Source organism: Rutilus rutilus (genome assembly GCF_951802725.1).
Source record: "Rutilus rutilus genome assembly, chromosome: 14".
Classification (NCBI taxonomy): Eukaryota; Metazoa; Chordata; class Actinopteri; order Cypriniformes; family Leuciscidae; genus Rutilus; species Rutilus rutilus.
Window position 1 is genome coordinate 26,246,572 of NC_140219.1, and position 15,713 is coordinate 26,262,284.

Consider the following 15,713-nt stretch of genomic DNA (forward strand, 5'->3'; position numbering starts at 1 on the left):
ACATGATCCTTCAGAAATCATTCTAATATGATGATTTGATGCTCAAAAAAAAAAAAAAATTCTAATTATTATCAATGTTTAAATATTTTTGTGGAAACCGTGATTAAATTTTTTCCGGCATTTCCATTACCATTTGATGAATAGAAAGTTCAAAAGAAGAGGATTTATTTGAAATATTTTGTAACATATATATATATATATATAAATTTAATTTAATATGTCTTTAATAAAAGTATGAAAAAAATCAAACAAACAAACAAACTTTTGAAAGGTTGTGTGTGTATATATATTATGCCAAACTAAGTTCTCTTAAAGAATTTCATTCTTATAACTGACATTATGGCCCACAAAAAAGTCAAAATGATTTTAATAAAAAATTTAAAAACATGTTCAGAGGTGTATTCAAGTCATTTATGTATTTTTTGACTAAATAATAGATAAGATGAAACATTTTTGATATTGAAAGGTAAATCTAGCGGCCCTTACGTGCTGAGGATCACACATTAAAAACATTCAGCAGTATCGTGCACTTGCAATATGTTGATCAAGAATTCACGTCTGCCTTTGCGTACTTGCGTAAAGTGTGTTTCTGGCCTAACCTGCCTCACAAAGCAAATTATATTTGCCACACAGAGGTCACCAGTTGAATTTCCATTCAACAACATTAGTAAGTTGCTGCTATACAGTCACAAATTCTATTCTTGTAACAGATTAATACATTTGGCCTCCCATAGTGCTGTAATTTGAAGCAGCAGCGCTCCGTCCTTCCAGATCCGACATCCCAAGACTTTCCTGACGTACTCTTACAGGAATCAAGCCTGAACGAGGACATGGCACCCTCCAGGGAATAACTCACAGTTCTGAGGCTCGCAAGTGGTTAACTGCCGACTTCCCTCAGGGTTCTGGAGGGTTGTAGATGGCAAAGATGGTGGAGGTAGTGATGAACGGTGGGGAAGAGAGTGGGAGAGAGAAAGATAGAGAGAGAGGAAGAGCACAGTGGAAGTGCCAGCACTATAACAAATGGGCCTCCAGCCGAAGCCAGTGCAATCCTTGGCGTATGTAGCGCACCAGTTCTGTCATGCTGCTGTGCTGCGTCAACGGTTCCATTACTGAGTCCAGCTCCACAAAGAACTCTGGCAGAAGAGAGAGATAGAGACACACACATCAGTGATTGTCATCAAGGGAAGTTTGAGACTCTGGTAAATTATATATAACAGCTGTTGACGATCTTTTGGACATTAAATGCCATTTTTAGTGTGGCACTGACAGCAAAAACCAACAACAAAGCAGATGCAGCTTACTGGCAAGAAGACGTAACTACTAATGTGGGTCCATTGACGGCATTCAAAAGTAGTCATGTATTCAGACAAAAAAAGATCTTAATAATATATTTGTGGACTTCTTAAAGGGATAGTTCATCCAGAAATGAAAATTCTGTAATTTACTCACTCTCAAGTTGTTCCTAAACCTGTTTAAATTTCTTTGTTATGTGGAACACACCAGAAGATATTTTGAAGAATAATGGTAACCAAACAGTTGAGGGGCACCACTGACTTCCAAAGTACTTTTTTTTTTCCACAATGGAAGTCAATCAATTTGGTTACAGACATTCTTCAAAATATCTTCTTTTGTGTTCAGCAGAAGAAAGAAATGTATACAGGTTTTGGAACAACTTGAGAGCGAGTAAATTATGACAGAATTTTCATTTTAGTGTGAACTATTTCACGAATTGCATTTAGGAACATCCCAAAACAACCTCATGGCAATTCACAACTATTTTACATTTTGGTTACCCTGGTAATCCAGAGTTCTCGCGAGAGCACAAGTTGAATTTGCTCAGCGAGTTACTCTGGTGTCGAGTAATGATGCTCATTAAATATGCCCCTCTATCTGAGCTGCACCAATCACATCGGGTTATCTGATATAGGCGGGTCAGAGGCGAGATGACGACAGCGCTGCGACGTCGAAGTCATTAGTAAACATTGCAAGATGGCTATGGACACCATTTGTTTGAAACGGCTTTGGCCGCTACAATGAAAGATTTAGACTTTTTCTCTAAAAGAGGAAGAGAAGACAGCGCTCGAATCGTTCCTTTGCAAGAAGGGCGTTTTTGCTGTTTTGCCGACCGGATACGGCAAGAGTCTAATCTACCAGTTAGCTCTGCTGGTAGCTAAGCGATAACTTGTTGTGATTGGTCGTAGTGTTATCCAATTGCGTGCAGTGAGATTTTCAAATGCATGCTTGGTGCCGCCCCTCGAGCTGGACGATTTTCATTAGTCGACGCCAGACCATTAATCTTTTAGATTTAGGTCTGGATTTCCAGGCTACATTTTGGTGGCTAATTAATATGAATTCGCACAATGTCATTTGAACATTTTCGTACGGTCTTCTTACGCCCCAGTGACGGGTATGTTTACTTTTTTCTAATAATTGTATATTTTTGTATGATTCCATTAAGTATCAAGATTCTTAAGAATTTATCTTAACTCTTTCCCTCGCCATTGACAGAATTTTACGTAATTTATGACACAACGCTTTCCCAACATTGCAGGAATTTTCGGTCAATCCATGTTTTCACTGTTACATGGTAGGGGGCGCTATTACACATCTTCTGAAAGAGGTGAGAATCTCCACACTGTAAAAAAATGTTCAGTTCACTTACTTAATTTTTTTAAGTAAACCCATTGCCTTAAAATTATTAAGTAAATAAATGTCATGCTTAATAAAAAAAGAAAAAAAAAGTTATGTGAACATGACAATTCCACATTACTTAATTTTTTCGATTAAGCATGAAGTTTATTTACTTAATAATTTTAAGACAACGGGTTTCCTAATTTTTTTTTTATTAAGTCAAATGCATTGCCTATGCATATTGTAGTCTTTCACAAAAAAAAGAAGTTTTTTTGTTGCTTTTTGCACAAAATGTTGCTTTTTTTATGAATCTTACCCAGATTGAAGTGTTGATAAAAAAAAAAAAAAGAATTCATGAAGCTAGCATATAATGTTTTTTTTTCTTTCTTTTTTTCTGTGTGTGTGTGTGTGTGTGTGTTTAAAAGCAAAGGCTCTGTTCTCTCTTTTGATATATTGCATGTTCAGATCATACAACAGAATATTCAGGGGGCCGTGAGATTTTTGTGAAAATGATAAAAAATGCTGGCGCTGGCTGGCAACTTAAAAAATAAACGCTGGCGGGGGAAGAGTTAAGAAATGTCTTTTTTTTAACCCTTTCAGCCACTAGTTTTCTATGATAAAAATAAATAAAATAAATACAATAAAGATAATAATTAAAAATAATTCTTCTTTTTTCACTGAACACACAAAAAAAAAAAAAAAAAAAAAGAAAGAAAAAAACTACCCATTCATCTTTAATTAAATTTTCCCAGGCACTGGAAATCAAAAGAGAAACATCAATGTGAATCTTCTTCAGTTTAGCCTGAAGATAACCTGAGTATCTGATGACATCACTGCCACCTACTAATGACTGCAGCAATTAGCACACAGACGACAACAACAGACTAAAGAGTCATGTACGCGCCCGAGGACCTGCTACTGTCATAATGAGCCAATCCCGCTATCATTCTGACCAAAGCTCGTACCCACCAGCCTTTAACTGCGTTCCTTTCTAGGAAAGACACTGAGGAGGGGAAGTTGAGAGAGAGTTTATTACGGCTGATTTCTGAGGCGGGGGAGACCTCGTACAACACGCGGGGTCTCCGAGCGTTTTAATTAGTCTCCTCCAGAGGACAGAGAGAGAGAGAACGAAAGAGAGGGATGACAAACCACATCAGATCTCAAATGCAATTAGCATAGTGGCTTTTTCATATCTCTGGTGGTCCATATCAAAATGTTGAGTCACTGCAAGTGTGAGAGGTGAATTTCTTATATAACACAGAGATACAGTTTATGACAGCGAAGACGAATTAGATTTATCCGCGAGGGAGAGATTTTAGGAGAATTTGGGAAAGTGATTCTTCACTTCAATGATTGTAATACAAGATATAAAAGCCCTAAAAATGGTAGGCGAATGACGAATTGTCTCTCGACTATAGCTAAAAAGTATACATTGATATTTGATCAACTTTTATAAATATTGTACGCATTGCATTCAGGAGAACTTCTTACAAAAAACGTCCACCTAAAACACGTGCGTCCGCATTTTTGTTCTTAAAGTCCCCGTGAACCGGAAGTTGCAAACGACTTTTCTCCAGTGTTTTCTGACGTATTTCCAAGTGAAACGGAATATTGAACAGAGGGCAGGGTTTTACTCTAGCGCTCCTCCTCTCCATCTTTGCTCATAGCAGACTAAAGGTTTGAGGGGAGTGGTTAAAGGAGCTGTATGTAAGAAATGTATTTCAATTAATCATAAAATGGCCCTGACATGTCACTAGACATTAAGAAATCATGTTCATTTCAAATACTTATATCACTGACAACAGTAGTCCGGCCAGGATATTGTCATTTAAAAGTGAAGTTGCAGCCCTCAACTGATGTTGATGTTGTCATGTTGTGTTTTGGCCTGAAGCGCCACCCTCCACCTATCTACCAATCACGAAGTCAGTAGTGTTTCGGCATCCGGGTTGCCAGCTCTGCTCTAGTTACCACAGCTGCAGCTACAAACGTGTCGGATAAAACGTGTCGGATCCTGCAGCCTAACTGGCAACCTCGAGTCAGGGGGGAGGGGGAGGGGATACACCGCTCTACGGTAATTTGAAAGTGATTGCAGTACCAGTTTTGGCCACAATCTTACATACGGTTCCTTTAAGCGTTTTCAACCCAAACCGTCAAACTGACGTCATCAGAAAAGGAACGCCATTCCAGACTGGAAGTAACTTTTCAGATTTTGATTAAAGATTTCCACACCAACATTTTTTTTTCTGTTTATTAACTTGCATGGATTAATTGTTCACCACAAGACTAGTAAAGTGCTAACAAAGTAAATAGGGTCAATTTTGGTTTAATGTCGACTTTAACCTCGTTCTAATGTTAATGAATTTGGAGTATTTTAAATGAGCGCGAGCATGAGGTTAGTCATTTGCATAAAACACACCCAAATCATTTCCATATAAGGGCTTTCCGCACAACACTAGCCTTTCGTCGCTTTCGTCTAAACAGCATTGCTTAATGTTATATCCCACCAAAATCCCTGTATATATATATATCAGTATTTATCGCTCTGCTCCACTCTGTACTTGCAGTCTAAACAAGTGTCTGTACAAGCTGTCTACTGAACAATAAAACCTGAAATATAACTCAAAACCCATCCTACCTTGACTTTCCTGGGCCAGCTTGTCAGAGGTTTCCCAGTGTTCGTAGCTGCGCAGGATGTTGTTGGTGATGTTGACATGGCTGGCTGCCATGTGGTGGATGCGTTGGGGAATGGCCACACTTCCAGAGGCAGAGGAAGAGCCCATCACTCCAGTGCCGCTGCTGACCGAACTGACAGGAGATGGACTCAGGGACATGGGAGACGGGGTACCTGTGCTCCTGGTAGGAAACAGATGGAACATTGACCAATGAGAATTTAGGAAAATCCAATCCGCTGTATACCAGCATTATTTCAAACTGAGCCGGCACTTTCCATACCCTCAAAACGGATCATTCCTATCCTTCAAAGGTAAGTGACAAGCGACACATTAAAAGAAAATTTGTTGCTCAGTTTCTGTTTATTTTTATGCTTCATTCTTTAAAATAAAGATGCCAAAAGGGTATTCGTAGCAATACCATAGAAGAACTAAATTGTGTTCCCGTAAGAACCTTTCAGTCCACAGTTCTTAAAAAAACATGGAGAACATTTTAATGAAAGAACCTTTTGACACTATAAAGAACCTTCTGTGCAATAGAATGGTTCCATAAATATTAAATGTTCTGCATGGAACCATATAGATGCTGATAAAGAACATTTCATTTTAAGAGTGTTGGTAAGTGAATTCTCATTGGAGAAATATCCTGCGCCACATTGCTCTATATTCTAATTGGCTGTGGCTTTCTAATAAAACTAGTGTCATGTATTTGTAATTACGCATTTGTAATGACGAAGTTGCAATTTAGTATATTAACTTTAAATGTACCATAAAATAACAGACTACAGGTGATAATAAAGCACTTTACATGTGCGGTAACACTTTACAATAAGGTTCATTAATTAACATTAGTTAATGTATTAACTAACATGAGCAATCCATTGGTTACTGTATTTGTTAATCTTTGTTAATGTTAGGTAATAAAAATACAGCTGTTCATTGTTTGTTCATGTTCGTTCACAGTGCATTAACTAATGTTAACAAGATTTTAATTAAGTGCTGAAATTAACATTAACAAAGATTTGCAGTTCACTATTAGTTCACGCTAACTAATGTAGTTAACTAATGTTAACTAATGAACCTTATTGTAAAGTGTTACCACGTGATTTAGTATGTTAGTCAACACAGTGCACTTCTTTAAATCATGCAAGCAAGATTATTAAAACAATGATTTAATATGTACTTTAAAGTAACACTTTTTTTGTTTAATTACAAGGGCACTTTTTAAAAGTTTAGTTAAGTTTGTTAAGAAATAGTCAAAAAAAGTGTACTCTCTTAAGTGGCCTTCATTGTAAAGCAAAAATGCTGCCTTTCATTTTTAAGTACAATCAACTTGGATGTTTAAGTCATTTCAACTTAAATTACATTAAACAACGAGTTGAATCTTGTATAACATAAAAAAAGTTGAAAATTGCTTAACTTAACTTTGATCATATACTTCTTTACAGTGTTTTTTAATTTTTTTTATTAATATTATATTATCTGCAAGTACAGATTTTTGAAAATATACTTTTAAGATTTGAAGTACGCTTCAAGTGCACATTCAATACAATAAATCACACTTCTTATTCACAAGGGTAGCACCACTACCGCCAGCTATACGATTCTTTATATTTACCCAGCAACCCTTTAATCAGTATCTCAGTACATTCTCAACAGTAACCTGCAGACACAGTTGTCCCTCCAGACAACCATCGGCACACATATTCATTGGTCTCTTTAGTCCTGCAACCCCAAACAATCTGGTTCAGTGGCCTGTAATCCACTGAAAAATGAAAACACACTCAAGCCTCGGCCGGCTAAATTATGCGCCCTGTCAACAGCCAGGCCCGTTCGCAACGGGTTTCAGGGCTCTGCTAAGATAAATAAACTCCCTCGGAGGCGAAAAAAAAAAAAAAGCCAAAAAAGATTCATGATGGTAAAGGATGAGGAGGAGGTTGAGGATGGATGTGTTGATCACACTCTTTATTGCTAATGTAGTGGCTGCAGGGGCCGGACCGGTGAGGCTAATAGCTTTTGACAGGCAGGTTGGCAGGCGAACAGCGGGCCTGGGTAGTGTCCTGTTAAAGGCCAGATCAGACACACACACACAGTCAAACACAGCGCCTCTCGCACCAGCTCACCCCATTGGTACTCAGTTGCCATGGAGCTGACATGGAAGTGATGCTGCTTTCCCAGAGTTCATCCCTTCATGTCCTTTCATTGATGTCAAGAAACCATGACTGAGGTTTCATATCTCACACTATAGTTTTTTTTTTCCCCCTACTTGGCAGCGGGAGGAAGTTTCAGGCTGTTCTCAAGCAAGATGGAATCTTTTCATAAGCTGGCAGAATCTTTTCATAAGCTGGCAGAAATACAAAAGGACAAGGAGAGGAAAAATGCACGTACTTTCCATTGGCTCCCCACGGTGAAGGTGCTTGGGAACTTTTCGCAGAATTCTGAGGGAACAAGACAACGTAGGTTGAGAACATTATTTATAAACAGACAGTACGTAATCGGAAAATGCAAACATGGTACGTCTCGTGCAAATGAACTGCATAATTAGTTTACAATTTAACGGTGTACATGTAATAATGGGATGCATAATACATGAGAGCATGCTATTCAAATAAATGTGCAGTCAAAAACCAAGATCTCTGGCTCTTTTACTTATTTGCGAGAAACAAAGGCATGAGGGTCTTACCTTGAAATACTCCATTAGTGAGCGTGAATACTTCATTGCGTGATCTTTCTTCAACTTGAACATTCGCAAGTACAGAAGTGACAAACATCGATTGCTGAAAAAGAGAAAATAATCATTATGTGCCATTAAGAGCCTGCCCAACATATTCTAGGAATATTGAAAGACGCTGTTATGAATACTAATGTAGCTTCATCAAGGCAATGCATGGGTGTTTCTTTAGCTTTGTGCACTTTTATATCCCACTGATTTTATTAAAACAAACTTTTTGTTATATTAAGATTACAATAAAACTGGACATTTTTAACCATGCCATTATTCATTATTTATGCTAATTTTTTTAAAATGCTTTTAAGTGTTGATTTGATTGTTTTATTCTTGTCACAGACCTAGACTTTTTGTCTTAGAATATAAAAATTCAACATAGAAATATTTGATTGCATTTCTAAAAAAAATATAATTAACAAAATGACATGAACTTCAACCATCATATATATATATGAAATGATGACGTTCCAACAATTGTGCCATCATTTCCATTATGACCAACAATTTTATACAGTATATTAACTACAGTGTTAATGAACAGCTTGAGATGATCTATTAAACAAAATGTGAAGTAAATAAAGAGATAATAACAATATAAATGAATCTTTCTTTCTAAACAAGCAGTCATTTTGTTTTTAAGATGCATTTTTAGGATGCATGAAATTCGCTTTAGCAAGACTAAGGCCCAATCCCAATTCTATTTTATACCCCTTTGCCTACCCCTAACCCTTGCCCCTTGAAACAGAGTGGCAAGGTGTAGGGGTGAAAATATTCCCCTAAGAAATGGGACACCACTACTACACCATTACACGTCATTATACGTCGTTGCTAGCGCCTACGTCACAGGAGATGCGCCATTGTTTATCACAAACTTCCAAGATGCCATCGTCAGCTGTAGTCTTGCGTAAGTTACAGCTATTTTTTTGCATTTTTCTTCTGAAGTTCGCAGAAAACAACGGAGATGACGATATCTTCGACGCCTAATGCTGCGTTCACACCAAACGCGAATAGAGCATCTGGCGCGAGTGATTTCAATGTTAAGACGCGTTTACGCGTGTCTGGAGGTCTTGCGGCGCGAATGAGGCGTTTAGCACGGCGCGGTGGACGCGAATTCGCCTCATTCGCGCGTCCACTTCGCTTCAAACTTTTGCTTTTTACACGCGTCATATTGTTAACGAACTTTAGCGATTTTTTTGCAACCGTTTATTTGAATAACATGACTGAATGTGAATACAAGATTGAATGTGACAAAGAAAATGATTATTGGCAGTCATGTTGCCTCTGTAGCCGGTGTATGCAGGTACATTTCTCATACCCCTTCGTTTGAAGTGTGGTCCCGAAAAATCTTCGTTTCAAGGGCTATCTGGCCCTTCCCCTTACCCCTACCCCTCCAACCAAAAGAGAATCGAGACAACCCTACCCCTTCACGGGAACGCGCAAAACGGAGGGGTAGGGCCAAGGGGTAGGGACAAGGGGTGAATTGGGATTGAGCCTATGGCTACGCTACGTTCACACCGTCAGTTTTTGGGATTGACTCGAAACGTCCCGTTCAAACAGCAACTTACAGTAGCGTCTCGAATACTGTCTGTATGAACGTCCAATGGGAATCAAGCCTGTGCTCTCTAACCAGTACCCATAGCGACAGGACCAAATATTACCAAGATGGCGATGTCCATAGACTTGAAAAGTCGAATCACTTTTGACACGACAAGTGTCCAATCGAGCCCCAGGTTCATCCGTTAAATCTTCATTAACCGACAGCAGCTATTAGGCTATATCCGTGTGGAGAGTGGAGCGTTTGAGTCACGTGTAGAACACAAAACTGACGGGAGCAGTGATCTAAAACCTTCAGATGGCACACGAAAACCCACAACACACGGCTATCGCACTGTATGACGTGACAGACAACTAGTTGTCCGGTCCAGACTTTCCGAGAATGCGGTTGTAACTTGTGAGTCCTGAAAATGTACGGGTGTGAGTAATACGGTAATAGAATGCGGTTGTCACTCCTGTAAGAACCTGAAGTGTGTGTGAACATAACCGTACAATGACTGACAACTGTATTCTACTGCTGTGTGAATGTGGCTTTTAAAGGAGTCGGCCGTTTTATTCCAAAAAAATTTCATTTCCACCATATTAAATGTCTTCAGATGAATGTTCAAAACAAAACAAAACAAAACAAAACAAATGATCCTGTGATGCACATATGCCCACAGTTGGACACAGTTCACAGGGCCAAAAAAACCCTTTTTATAGCAAAAACTTGAATCTTTTTGACAACAACAACAACAAAAACAACACCAGTATTATCATAAGCATCAGTGTGCATCAATATGAGCAGTGAGGAAAAAGCAGCCAGTATCATGGGGTGGCTGACCTTTCAACAGTATGCTTGCGAGACACCAGATGCTTGGGACATATGCACAGCCCCATGAAACCAAAACTAGCTTTCTCACATTTCTGACGCGTCCAAACTACTAAAGTCACATTAATATATAAGCAAGGTGTCTGTCCCCCCCTAAAGCCGGTCAGAATTGAAAAGGTCTTTAATGGCATCTTGTTGATGCGTCTGCATTGTGCGTGAAACATTTCCCTACGTCACAGGTCAAAATCTATTGGCCTAATACATCTGAAGCCAGAGAGTAAACATCTTTTCATAGCTCTCTCAAATGCATATAATATCACCCGAACAGTATTATGTCCTCGACCCAGGTTTATAAATCATAAACGCAGCAGCCTTTGAAAATCCCTTTCGGCTGCTAGACGGCTTTCATTAACAAGCCAGAAAGACTGGCAGCTGAATTCCAATCTGCCCTGATGACTGTCATTCCGCTATAAGCGCAAAACTAACCTTGACATTCAGAATAAACAAGCCGCCGCGGCGTGACAGGCAGGCAGAGCACGGGCGGCTTTTATCTGGGCGAGAATATGTTTCTGCCGTCACCATGTGGAAATCTTTCATTATCCTCTAATAGCTTAATGAAATACAGGAATAATGATCCACTCTAAGCTGATTAAGCGCTTTAGCAGTGTTTTAAAGCTTCCTTCCAGATACGGATGATTGTCGTCGAGCGATGGCTGAGAGGAGATTTAACTGGCTGCTAGAGCAAAGCGCTGGATTTAGCTTCTGATGGTATGCAGGGAACGGCGTTGGAGTTATAATACCACCCCTAACGCCCTTAGAAGGCCCGAACGCTTACACCACTTCAAAACAACTACATCGGTTGCGTTATCAATGCAATTCGCATGTTGACCTCCATGCATGTTGGGTGTTGAACTGCATTTGACACTTGAAATAAAATAGTTTTCTCTCAAATAGGCACTGCTTTAATCTGACATCTCCAGACTATTGGCATAACGTCTTGAGGACATTGTGGGTCATTCTGGCTACATCTGGTTCTTCTAATTGACATTTAAAGTGATTGACCATGATTCATCTTTTTCTGTGACGTTTAAGGGTGGGTAATGTCATATAACCTGCGTAACTCTCGAAGCAAAACGGAATGTAGGGATATTCTCAAGGACAGCATGTTTACTTGCTAAAGTTCGATTCTATGAGCTTTGCAAACTTTGTAAAAATTAAGCAAGAAGCTCTTCTTCTAAAGTGCTCATTGCAGAAGCATTGTAAGCAAAACTTCTGCATCCTAAATTTCTGGAAACTCTGAGCTAGCCAATCAGATTGAAGATTGTGATTGGCAAGATTTTTTTGAATGTTTCTGAAATAAGCCTCTTCTGCTCACCAAGGCTGCATTTATTTGATTAAAAAATATAGTTATACTGTGAAATGTAATTTACAATTTACTTACAATTATTACAAACTGTTTTCTACTGGAATACACTTTAAAATGTAATTTATTCCTGTGATGCAAAGCTGAATTTTCAGCATCATTCCTCCAGTCTTCAGTGTCACATGATCCTTCAGAAATCATTCTAATATGATGATTTGCTGCTCAAGAAACATTTCTCATTATTATCAATGTTGAAAACAGTTGTGCTGCTTCATATCTTTGTGAAAACTGATACATTTTTCAGAATTCTTTGGTAAGCAGAAAGCTTTCTGTCACTTTCAATCAATTTATTCATTTATTTCCAAAAAACAAAACAAAAAATAATCGTACTGACCCCGAACTTTTGAACGATATATATGATCAAATAGAGCAAACTTACCACAGTACAGCGAGCTTCTTCTCAGCTATTGTGGCGGAATGACTGGTGAAGTTCTTTAATCTCATTGCGTACCTTAAATAACAAAAGTACATGAGTTACACAAACCTGATAGGACGTATAATGACAACCATCTTTTATTTTCGATTGATCAAGATATGAAGAGGGCACTGACCTGATGAGCTCTACGGTTTCTGAGTACATTGTGTAAGGTGACTTGGCCTCTAACGGGTCCCGTTCCATGGCGTTGCCACACTCGATGAACGAGAGCGCCCCGTCTGCGTAATTCACAGCTTTGCCGAACTTGTCCATCTGTGAAGCAAAAGCAGCGGTAATTACGCGAATGAAAAAGACTGACGTCATTTTCAAAGGTCGTAAAGGCATATAGAAAACAGATATCATCAGAGGCGAAAATAAAGCCATTAGACTGAGGTAATTCTCTTATGTCTCAAGAAGTAATGCAGGTCTCTATGATAGTGCTGCAACGTGCAGATTTATGGCCTCCGGACTGGCATATATCTCCAACTTCACGACAAGTTTATGATTCAGAGCAGTTCATTTTGTGCGGTAAAGTAGTGCGAAGTGATTTTCTCCACATTTAGGGATTATGCTTTTCACCCTGACTTATCGGTACGACCTCGTAAAGGCTAACTTGAACTCTCATGTCTCGTTTCTCAAACACAAACGAATCAATAGCCCGAAACCACATTACGCCTGCCTCCGAAAAAAGCCCAACAGCATCCAACTCACGCAGACAACTACAAACAATAAGAGTATATCTCATCTCCATAGGAGCGTAAAATAGATTTACTGACCACTTGCCTCCGCCGGCACCTCTGGAGCCGAGTCCATTCGTTTTCAAGTGAGCCCTTCAATACGAAGCGAGGGATTCATTACACGCCTGCCACTACGCTCATGTAGCGCTGGCAATCAATTCCCTTTACTTTGTATTCATGACTAGGCCTATACATCGTCATAGCGATTTATGACAGAGAGGATGTAACTTGCGATAATGGACAATGTCTCCAGAGATAATTGCCTGGATCCAATTATTAGGGGTTCTGGGGGTTCTGTTTTGTAAATCTCTAACAAAGCTCCTGCTTTATGGATGCTAAGGGCAGACACAAGGGCTCTCGCTCGCCTAGATTGGAAAGTCTTCAATTATAAAAGGTCTGCCGAGAGAGCTTTTTCTCAGCTTGCTAATGGCTCTCCGTAGCGGAAGGGTTATGTGTCCGTGTAGTTAAGAGCAGTGTGACAGGAATTTTTCATCTACTCTCGCTGAGTGCTAACTTGCCATTGGAAAGAAAAATCGCTAAAGATTGCGCTAATTTCTCCTAGGCTGCAGGGAGAGTTGAATGGAGTCTCTGGCTTTGCAGATTATTCTCCTGAGTATAAGACTTCATAACTTCGCATGTGTCTACTCTAGAGTTTCGGAAGAGATCTGAAGGATGTTACCAGCAGGGTTTAGCTGCCAAGATGTCAGATTCAGGGTTCCCACACTATCATAATGCCTTATAGATGTTGCATTCACAAAGAGCAATTTGTAGTTGAACAAATCTGAGCAATCTTTTAGAGCGGAACAAAGATAGAAAAACCTATCACTTGAAATTTTGCTTGACTTTTTCAAATTAAAAATATATTATTATTATTAGTAGTAGAGGCCTAGTAGTAATATTATATTTTTAACCACCACAACAACAATAAAAAAAATTTAAATAAAAATAATAATAATAATAATAATATATGTTTCTATAGTTTTCATAAATTTTTATTTCAGTTTTAGGTTAATTTTAGTTATTTTAGTACATCAAGTTAAACTAAATGAAAATGTTGAAATAAGTGATATATATATATATAAATAAAAATTAACTATATATATAGTTAATGTTTATTTTATTTCAAGTAACCATTTTTTTATGGTTAAACTTTTTTGCTGGCATATAGATCAATTATAAATAGACTTACCAAAGCATCTGCCTTGTGCTTCAACTTCTTGGCTTCCTGCATGTAGTAATCTGCATTGTGAACTCTGTAATCATATAAAGATTGGTTTGTTTTTCACATATCTGCAATTGTGTGCATAAACACGAACCTCAAATATGTAGAGCTACTATACAATTGAAACACAGTTTAAGGAACACGTAATGCATATGTCAGTTATTACCCCAAATAATCACATGGCTGTTACATACGTGTTATTAAATGTGAGTTTAGGTCTCCTGGGCTCCATGTGCTCAATGGACAGTGTTGAAGGGTTTGCCCAGAGGTCTGTGTCCGACTGACCATTGCCATGAAAACCACCGGACGGCTTGCTGTGACCATCTTCATCCTTGAAACGCAAGAGAACATTAAAATGATGGTTAGCCTTTAACAGCTTGAATAATACATAAAGGATCCATTCACTCTTTGTCTGTTCTGCATCTACTCAGTGTTTTTATTTTTAGGGCCATTTAGTTGGATTGATTTTGGATGATGGGCTCATGGGAGCCATTCACGTGTCTTGAAGGCTATTTTGAAACCTTTCCAAAAAGGTAATTAGTTTAGCAAAAACACAGGAAATCCATCCATCCATCCATCCATCCATCCAACTTACAGTGCTGGTCTTTGAATGGGAGAAGGATTTGTTCTCTCCTTTGCGGTGTTTGTGTGACGAGGACGACGATGAAGAGCAGGAGGCAGGGATTGTGCGGGTGGAGGAGAGGGTGTTTGGGATGGTGGAGGTGCTTCCTTCCTGACTGAGGGAGCTGCATTCACTGGTCCTCCGTGGGCGTCCCACCGGCTCATCCGACAGCGGTGACAGTAGAGGTGGTAACAGTTTATCCTCCCGCTTGCGAGGTTGCTTCTTCAATGAACTTGGAATAAAAATGTTTTTTGAAAACATGTCAAAGGTTTCTTTCTATGCACATACAGGACACAAAATATTGGATTTTAGGACTTGCAATGTAAATCCAGCATAATACCTCAGACTTATCAAACATTTCCTAATTATAGACATCCTGTTTAAGTACAATTAGGAGAAGCAATAAGATATCGTCCTCGTCCTAAAATATATTAGGACTTGTTTTCAGAGAATGTATCTTAAATTAAGAATGAATTACCCCACTCTCATAGCCAAATAGTTTTTTAAGCCCAAATCTAATAACATTTTGTGAGGTAACCACACAATGGCCTATATTCTGAAGATATGTTCTCTGAAAACATCTTAGAACTGATGATCATGCAATGCTTTTTGCACTACATGCACTACACTGTAGTTTTGCACTACACTAAACGGGGTGCTGTTTGGTGATGCCTGGTTTTACCAGTCAGAATAGAGATGCCACTCATTAAATGTTTTAAGAACAATAATGTAACGCTGACTGCTCAGACATACAACCTTCTGCAAAAATCTGTTTGCGAATGCGAACTAACCAAAACTCCATGTGGCGACACATATGTGGATTACTACTTGCATCGGAACAAAATTATGAAAAACAAAATCACAATGTGTCCATGTTTTTGAGACAGGTGCAGTTTCACAG

At 38.8% G+C, this 15,713-nt stretch overlaps 1 protein-coding gene across 1 annotated transcript in view; it reads right to left on the minus strand.

Annotated features, from left to right (window-relative positions):
- Positions 1–337: 337 nt before the first annotated feature.
- aff2 (AF4/FMR2 family, member 2) overlaps positions 338–15,713 on the minus strand; it is a 229,127-nt gene continuing 213,751 nt past the window's right edge. Inside the window, exons 13-21 of the mRNA XM_084429451.1 lie at positions 14,786–15,044; positions 14,385–14,521; positions 14,158–14,221; positions 12,368–12,504; positions 12,196–12,267; positions 7,984–8,077; positions 7,689–7,738; positions 5,267–5,484; positions 338–1,133 (exon numbers count right to left, since the gene is read on the minus strand). Coding sequence (XP_084285577.1) covers positions 1,012–1,133; positions 5,267–5,484; positions 7,689–7,738; positions 7,984–8,077; positions 12,196–12,267; positions 12,368–12,504; positions 14,158–14,221; positions 14,385–14,521; positions 14,786–15,044 — 1,153 coding nt within the window. The 3' untranslated portion in view covers positions 338–1,011. The remainder of the gene's footprint in view (positions 1,134–5,266; positions 5,485–7,688; positions 7,739–7,983; positions 8,078–12,195; positions 12,268–12,367; positions 12,505–14,157; positions 14,222–14,384; positions 14,522–14,785; positions 15,045–15,713) is intronic.